The sequence below is a fragment of the Papaver somniferum genome, chromosome 11 (genome assembly GCF_003573695.1).
Source record: "Papaver somniferum cultivar HN1 chromosome 11, ASM357369v1, whole genome shotgun sequence".
In the NCBI taxonomy this organism is placed as follows: domain Eukaryota; kingdom Viridiplantae; phylum Streptophyta; class Magnoliopsida; order Ranunculales; family Papaveraceae; genus Papaver; species Papaver somniferum.
The window spans coordinates 47,101,850-47,110,338 of NC_039368.1; the positions used below are offsets into that span (position 1 = coordinate 47,101,850).

General features: G+C 36.8%; 1 protein-coding gene across 1 annotated transcript; it reads right to left on the reverse strand.

Moving 5' to 3' along the window:
• Positions 1–1,572: 1,572 nt before the first annotated feature.
• LOC113323872 (IRK-interacting protein-like) lies at positions 1,573–4,059 on the reverse strand. The gene is made up of 2 exons (XM_026572217.1): positions 3,423–4,059; positions 1,573–3,207 (listed from the first exon to the last, which is right to left on the reverse strand). Exons 1-2 carry the CDS (start codon positions 3,657–3,659, stop codon positions 1,645–1,647), a joined length of 1,800 nt encoding a protein of 599 aa, XP_026428002.1. The 5' UTR covers positions 3,660–4,059; the 3' UTR covers positions 1,573–1,644.
• Positions 4,060–8,489: the final 4,430 nt, after the last annotated feature.

An 8,489-nucleotide genomic window follows, 5' to 3' on the forward strand; every position in this document is an offset into this window, starting at 1 on the left:
AGCTTCTGTTCTCCGGTCTTGCTCTGAAATAGAATTGATCCTTTCCCTTCAATTTCTACAGAAGATCCATCCCCAAACTTCACTTGTACTTTGATTTTCTCATTGAGTTCAGAAAAGTAGTGTCTCTTACCAGTCATGTGATTGCTGGCTCCATTATCTAAATACCAGATTCCTTCTTCTCCATCCTTTGATTCGTAGTTCTTTGGTATTAGTTTCCCTTCGTTTAAGAATACAACTTCGTGCATGAAAAGAGATGTATCTGCTTCCCTTGTTTCATTCTTGTTTGTTTCTTCCATCTTTTGTATTCTTTCAAGACATACAGAGGAGAAGTGTCCTGGTTTATCACATCTGTAACAAATAATGTTTGATTTATCCTTCTTTTCTTTCCCTTGGTTTTGATCATTCTGACTTGTTGTTCTATCTTGTGAGTTAAACCTTCCTCCCCTTCCTCGGCCTCTGTTTCCTCTTCCACCTCTTCCACGACCTCTTCCTCTTGTCGCAGAGTTTTGTTGGTAAGAGTTTGTGTACAAGAGTTTTCCTTGAGTTTCTCCATTGTTTTCTTCATCAAGGATTCTTTCTTCATATGTTTTCAATCTTCCAATTATATCTTCATAGCTAGTCTTCGTTAAATCTAAGACTTGTTCGAGAGAAGCTATGATATGAATATACTTGGATCTTGGTAAACTATTGAGAAACTTCTTTACCAGTTTATCTTCATCAATGGATTGTCCAAGTGACGCAGCTTTTGAGGCTATCTCTGATAGCTTTCCTGCAAAGCTATCAATAGTATCAGTGTCTTTCATCTTCACTCTTTCAAATTCAGACATTAAGGTTTGCAGACGGGCTTCTTTAACTCGATCAGCTCCGAGATTACGTTCCTTTATTGCATCCCAAATTTTCTTTGAAGTTTCCTGTTCACCAACTTGTAGAACAAGACATTGTGGTATTGCTTGAAAGAGTAATCCAATGACAACATTGTTTTTGTCTGGGTCCAATGTACCAGGATCAATTGTTTCCCAAACTTTTTAGATTTTCATCAGTACCTTCATTCTCATGGCCCATACTGTGTAGTTTGTGGCGTTGAGGATTGGAACTTGTATTGATGGTGGCGTGAACTGTTTTGCACCCACAATGGTGGTTTCGTTTTCCATGGCTCAGAAACAAGCTCTGATACCAATTAATGACAACTGCAAGATGAAACTTAGCTTATATAAAGACAACTCTCTTTATTGATGTTTAGAAAATCTCTCAAAACTAAACACAAGCTCTAATCTTGCTCATATGATCAACCACAACTTTGGTGATCATATATATATAGAATTATGAATTCCTTTTCCTAGTCCTATTACCTTATTACATATCTTTACTTTTCTTAGAACTAGATGACTTCTAATTCCCTTAGGATTACATCAATTTCCTAATCTTGTCCTAACCAGCTTATTAGTGACTTCTATGTTTGAAGTTTAACCACCACTCGTTTATTTTCAACAATTAATGTCCTAAATCTGAAATCTATTTGAAACTATTCAAAGAAGAAACAAATTGTACATCCTTAATTCGGCTGCTCCAAAGTACAACAAACACAATTTAGCATTAGAGAATTGAATGAATTTCATTAACTAAGTTGCAAACTTACAATAAATACTACAGTTCGTGCCTACAGATAACTTTAGATTTGAGAATCTTATCTTGCACATAAAAACCAGGCATTACCATGATTTTTACTTTAACCGGAGACTGCTGCAACTTCTGCCGTTCCATCAAAATATCCTCCATAAAATGAGAATCAAAATTCCTGTTCTCGTCAACTCGAAGAATCGATATAGGCGGACTGAATGAAAACGCTAACAAATGAAGCAACCAAATACATTTAGCCGAAACGAAAAATGACTGGAGGAGTTGCTCCGGCCACGGTCTGCTCCAATTCAGTGTAGATATTATGCAACTCATTTTCTGATCACAGAATTTACTGAATTCTTCACTGTAATATTTCGTACCCTTTCTTAAAACTTCATTCCAACTCAAATTTCTTAAGGCTACGAACGATGAAAACTGGGCTTTTCTTTGTTTGTTAGGATCCAATACTTTTGGGGTTCCATTTTTCTGGAAAACGCAATTCTCAAAATCTTGATAAAGTGACTGATTGATAAGAGCTTCCAGGTGATAAAGAACTGACTTGGAATACCTGGAATTCAAATTCAATTTGTATGGTTGAAGAAGTAAATTCAACTTATCCATTAAATTAGAATCTGTTTCTTCGATTTGACTAACTAGAGTTTTGCAGAAATGTTTCGCTGATAATCTTGTTTCTGATACTATCTGTAAAAACCCTTCCACCATTGCTTCATGACTAACCGGCATAAAATCTTCTCTACTGATTTCAATTGATTTTCCTCTTTTAGAATGCACTCCTCCTCCAGACAATTCAGAAACTTGGGTTTCTCTCCCTTGAACTGTTTGTTTCAGAGCATTCTTTAATTCTTCACAGTAATTCTCCAAGTACTCTAATTTTTGCTTTAGCTCACCTAAAGAAGATTTCATTTCAGCAACCTCCATTAAAGCTGCAGTTTTATTCTCATTAGCTTCTAATAACTCTTTTTTCAATGATTCAACGGACATAATTCCCAACTCCTTGAACATTTGTGACATATCTTCAGATTCAGCTCGATTTGGCGATTTCTCACTCTTGTTTTTCTTCTTCAATTTAGCAAACAATCTCGTAAGAATTTGCCCTTTATTCTTTGTTTGTGACGATTGGTGAGAAAGTGAATGAGAATCTGAAACAGGAGGTAAATTACTTGAACTCTTGTTATTATTTATAATCATATTGTTGTTGTAAATTTCGGCTTCAGTGCTAATAGTTGCTGGTTTGCATCTATTACAAGTAGTAACAGATTTGATTTCTTCTGAACCAATTCTTCTACTTGATTTAAAAATATCTATATTCGGTGAGGATTGAAGAACAGTTAGATGATTTGTACAAGAACTTGCGAAGGATTTATGATCTTCAAAAGTGGGATTCATTCTGTTAAATGAACTTGGTGATAATGTGTTCCTTAAAGATGGCTCCTTTTTATAGTCTGATATATAATCCGTTTCATCTTCATCTACTCCTCTTTCTAAACCAAATCCATCCCAATTTTCTGATAAAACTTGATTGTTCAATTGAATTTGTTGATACCCAGGTAATGGATCTTCTTCATAACTCTGTTTCAAAAGTACCCATCTCAGTTCAATTAAAGTATTGGAAATTCAAACAGGATTAAAATTCATAGTTTTACAGTCACAATATAAAAAACTAAAGATTCTTCATTTGTTAGTTGTAACAGTAAATATGATGAATTAAAAAACAAAAACCCATCTCCGGTAATTCATGGATAATCAATAATAAAGAATAACAAGGGAAATAAAGAGAAACTTACAGGAGTAAAAACAGGATACTCTTGGGAAGATAATTGAGAAGAATGGCGAAAAATTGAAGGAGAAGCAGAGGTCGGGTAAACTCTAAGATTGGCAGGACTATTGTTGGTGTTGTTATTTTGCATTAAAGAAGCATGCAAAGCTCTTAATTCAACTGCTTTGGCAATGGCACCTTGAATTTCCTGTCTGCTAATTTCATTATTATTCTGAAACATTCGTGAAGTCGTTGTAGCAGCCATGAAATAATGAATAGTTGAGAGTAAGAGAACACATAAAAATATCTGTATTAATTGAATGAATAGTTGTAGAAAATCTAGGAGGAGGAGGAGGAGAAGTACTAGTAACAGAGAAGAAGAAGAAGAATAAAAAAGATTGAAAGGTGGGTATTTAAGTGTTTGGACAGAAGATGAAGACCATATCTATCTTGTAGTAGGGAGGGAATTTAGAACCAAACAGGGGATACTTCTGAAATCCAATTACTTTTGTCTTTGTTATGCTTCTTTCTTGCCAGAGCATGTGAAGGCAGCTGCCAAGGAAGGAAATGGATCATGGAAGTGGGGAGAGTAGTAAATTTTACTCAAAGGACTTGAACTTGAGATTACTGAAACGCCCTTTGCTCATGTAAATTCCTTTCTTAATTACTTATTATGGTTAGTGGATTTATCAGTGTTGAGTGGTTGGCACGTGAGATGCTGAAGCGATGAGTGGGGATGGGATGGCCTCAAATATCAACTTTTGAAGAAAAACTCCCCACTGAGGAATTCTTTTTGGACATCATGCTTCTTTTCTTTCCATCATTAAACATCACAACACGAGCAGAATACACATATACTGTATTCAAATGTGTTATGTGATGTAGGTAGGATTTCATGACACTAATGGAATTGAAAGCCAACTCAACTCTAAACTAATGGAGTAAATAAAAAGCTGGCTGAGACACTCTCCATGACTTGATATTGCTGAAAGTGGAGAGAGACATGGAGAAGGGAATGGGAGGGAGACAGAAAAGTCCAAGAGCTTAAAAACAGTGTCTCTCTGTCGTCTCTTTTTCCTAATCCACTCTCCACAGCATCTGAAAGAGTTTTGGGGACGGGGACCAATTGACTGTTACGACATTACCCCTGATGTTCGTCAAACAAAATTTCCAAGGCTGCTACAAGGGCCATTTCCTTCCCAACCTATTCAAAAGACAAAAAATCTTTAGGGGTTCGAACAGAGGAAATGTGCATCGAAAAAAGTTGCCATGCTCCCTAGTTCATCTTCTTTTGATCATCTAAGAGCAACGGCAGTGGACGACTAAGAGCAAATTTCTAGTCGAATGGGCTGGCGTAGTGAGACGGACCATCGATCAAAATTTGATCAAAGAGTAAAACCCAGACCAAATTTGGTCGGCGATCAAGACCAAACCCAGATATAGTCGAGCGGTCATATAGTTCACGCCCCACCACCAGGCGGTTATATAATCTACGTCCCACACCAGGCGTACGTAAAGTCCCCGCACCATACCAGGCGTACGTAAAGTTTACGCTTCACATGGGGCGTACGTAAAGTCTACGCCCCATTATTTATTTATTTTTTAATTTTGTATGGGGCGGGCATTATACCCCCGCCCCATTCTTTGTTTTCCAAAAAAAATTTGTGGGGCGGGCTTTATACCTCCGCCCCACTTCTTTCTTTTTTTTTTTTTTTTTTTAAGAATCTCCCCAATCAAGCGGACGTATATCCCACGCCCCACACCAGGCGAATATATAGTGTACGCTCGATCAAATTTGGTCTTTCACCCGTAACGTCAAACACCAGACTAAACTCAAATTTGATCGTTTGTTTTGGTCTTTGATCTTTGGTTATGATCGTACCACTGTGGACGCTCTAATGGGAAAGAGACGAGGATGATTTACCATCCTCACCAAGAAGTTTGCTGGTTCGGTGTTCGATAAAAAGATAATAACTTTCCAGACTGTATTGGCATTGGACTTGTAGTCAACTAAAGCATAATAAAACTAAATCTCAACTAATCCCACTTCAAAAGTGGTTCAAGTTTGTCAACCTTTGTTTGACCTGAAAGTCACTCCCCTTTTCGGTAGAGATTTGACTAGCTGACTAAACTACCCCTATTATATGTGCACATTGGAAATATCAGGTACAGCACAGAGATGAATTAATTGCCAAAAATCTACATACAAATACCATCAAATATGTAGCAGAGATGTTTCCATCTGACTTTGGGTCAGTAAGAAAAATGCTATTTTATACTAGCAAATATGGATACTTATTGTGCCGTCTTAACTTGCAATTTGTGTATGGACTTTTGTAAATGTGTTACATAGAGCTGGCAGACGGGCGGGTCGGGCTGGCTTGTTACCGACCCGCGGGTTACGGGTTAATACGATCCAAAACTTGCGGGTTGAAATTCTTCATGGGTGGTCATTTCTCCAACCTGCGCCCGTTCCGGATAAAGCTTACGGGTTTACGGGTTAGCCCGACTTGTTTAATTAAAAATCAAATTATAATTTAATTAAGTTAATTTTTGACGAATTACAAGGATTAAACACAATTATTACAAGGATCAAACACAAATCCTTTCGAATCCTTCCCTGTAACACCTAATTACTCCATTTTCAGCTCAACCCCTCATTACTTCAACCGCAGCAAGAATTAATTAAGTTAATATTTGATGAATTACAAGGATCAAACACAATTATTACAAGGATCAAACACAAATCCTTTCGAATCCTTCCCTGTAACACCTAACACACGTTTAATTACTCCATTTTCAGCTAACCCATCATTACTTCAACCGCAGCAAGAACTCTTTACACAGTTGTGTTCTCTGCTCAAACTCAGACTCATGCAGATTAACCAATGAGAATCTCCAACACTTCAATTCCATAACCTGCAACACCTTCAATTCCATAACCCGTGACACCAAGAACACTGTATCACCAACACCCAATAATCCCAACAGTAAATTAATCAAGTAATTATAGTAGATATGATTTAGAAAAATGCAAAAAGAACTTTGTGTTTCCTGATACAAAATTCCTTAGTCTTATCTTCAATACTCATTCTAAATCAACCAAAAACAAAATTCAATAAATCAGTTAACCAAAAATTTGAATCAAACTGAATCCACTACTCGCATCATAGAAAACCCTTAATCAAACCAAAAAAAATAAAAAAAAATCATCTTTCTTTAAGTATGTGAATTGCAACCAGAATCAACGAATAATAGTTTCAGAGGATAATCAAAGCTCACTAGAGTCACAATAAACTATCAAAATCATATACTAGACATACTGTAACCCTAAAAAATTGTTCTTCTCTCAGATCTATTATAATAGATTCTTCTTCTTACATACAAGAGGAGATAAAGAGATGAGAAAGAAAAAAAACAAAACAAAAGAAAGATGCAGGTGGTGACTGGTGAGGAGGCGCAGCACAGTAGGGAAGAGAAAACATTTGAGGAGAAGAAAGAAAAGAAAGAGGAAGAAGAAATGACCCGTCTGCTAGGTTTTTTTTTATCATTTTATATCTTAAACGTATGAATAGGATTAATCCTAGATGATCTGACGGTGGAAATTAAACAATACTTATTACTTATGGGTTTTTGACGGGTTAACGGGTTAAACCCGCGGGTTTGCAGGCCGGTCCGGGCTAACCCGTTTTCCTACAAGCCGGCATTTCTCCAACCCTAACCCGGCTTGTTTAGACATCATCCGAACCGGATGCGGGTTTTTTACGTGTCGAACCGGATAAACCCGCGAGTTTTGACTTGTTTGCCAGCTCTAAATGTGTATCCTTCTTTCGGGAATAAGATCTGTTTTGTTACCATTCCTGAGTTGTTAAAAAAGGAAGAAGATTGGTTTTGTAAATATATATTGTGTTGTTTTATGTAGAAGGTGAGGTCTCTTTCTGGATTACACCTAAGGCACAAAGTGGCCGGCTTGATGTGTCTCCATCATTTGTACAAGCTTTACAAGCCTGGAGTGCACTGTATTATTCTCTAACACTGCACAAGCGAATTTTAACTTATCAAAAAAAAAAAAAAAAAAGCACAAGCGAATTTTCGATTCTTTTAGAAATTTTGCTTTTATATTTTCACGTGCTTTTCTAGTTACCACCAATTATAAAACGAACAACATTTTCACGTGCATTGTATTTATAAAGCCCCTAGTCCTAATGGTTATTCCGAGCTAACCGGAGCATTGTAAGAGAAGATATTACGATGATGGTCCAAAATTTCTTTAGTTCTGGTTACATTCTAAAAGAGATGAACTCCACTTTCATCTCTCTCATTCCAAAAACTGAAACTCCCACAACACCCTCCCATTTTAGACATATATCTCTTTGTATAGCCACTCCCAAAACTTATCTCCCCATTTCAATCAGCCTTCATTCATGGTAGACAAATATCTGACAATATTGCTATTGCTCATGAAATAATTCATCACATGAACACCAGAAATGGTAAAAAGGGCAACAAAGGCATAATGGGTATCAAAATTGATATCGCTAAGGCATTTGATAGAGTTGATTGGAATTTCCTACTTGACATCATGAAACCTATGGGCTTCAGTGATAAATGGTGTAACCTCATACGCCAATGCATCTCTATCACCAACCTAGATAAACTAGTTAATGGTTCTCCTGGTAAATTCTTTAAACCTTCTAGAGGTCTCAGACAAGGAGATCCTTTATCCCCTTACCTATTCCTTTTTTGTATGGATGCTCTTTCTAGAAGTTTGATAAATGCCGAGCAGCTTGGGATGATTCATGAAACCCAAATCTGCACTGGAGCTCCCCCAATCAGCCACCTCTTATTTGCAGATGACTGCATGATTTTCTGCAAGGCGAATATGCAAGAGTGCAGGAATTTGGTTGACATCTTCAGCAAATCCTCTGGTCAGATGATTAACTTCACAAAATCTGGAATTTTCCTCAGCAAAAACATTGACCTTGACATTGCCAACAATATCAGCGGTTTTATACAAGTTCAACAAATTGATATGAAAGATAAATACCTAGGTTCACCCATGTTTGCTAACAAAAAAAATATACAAGCTTTCAAA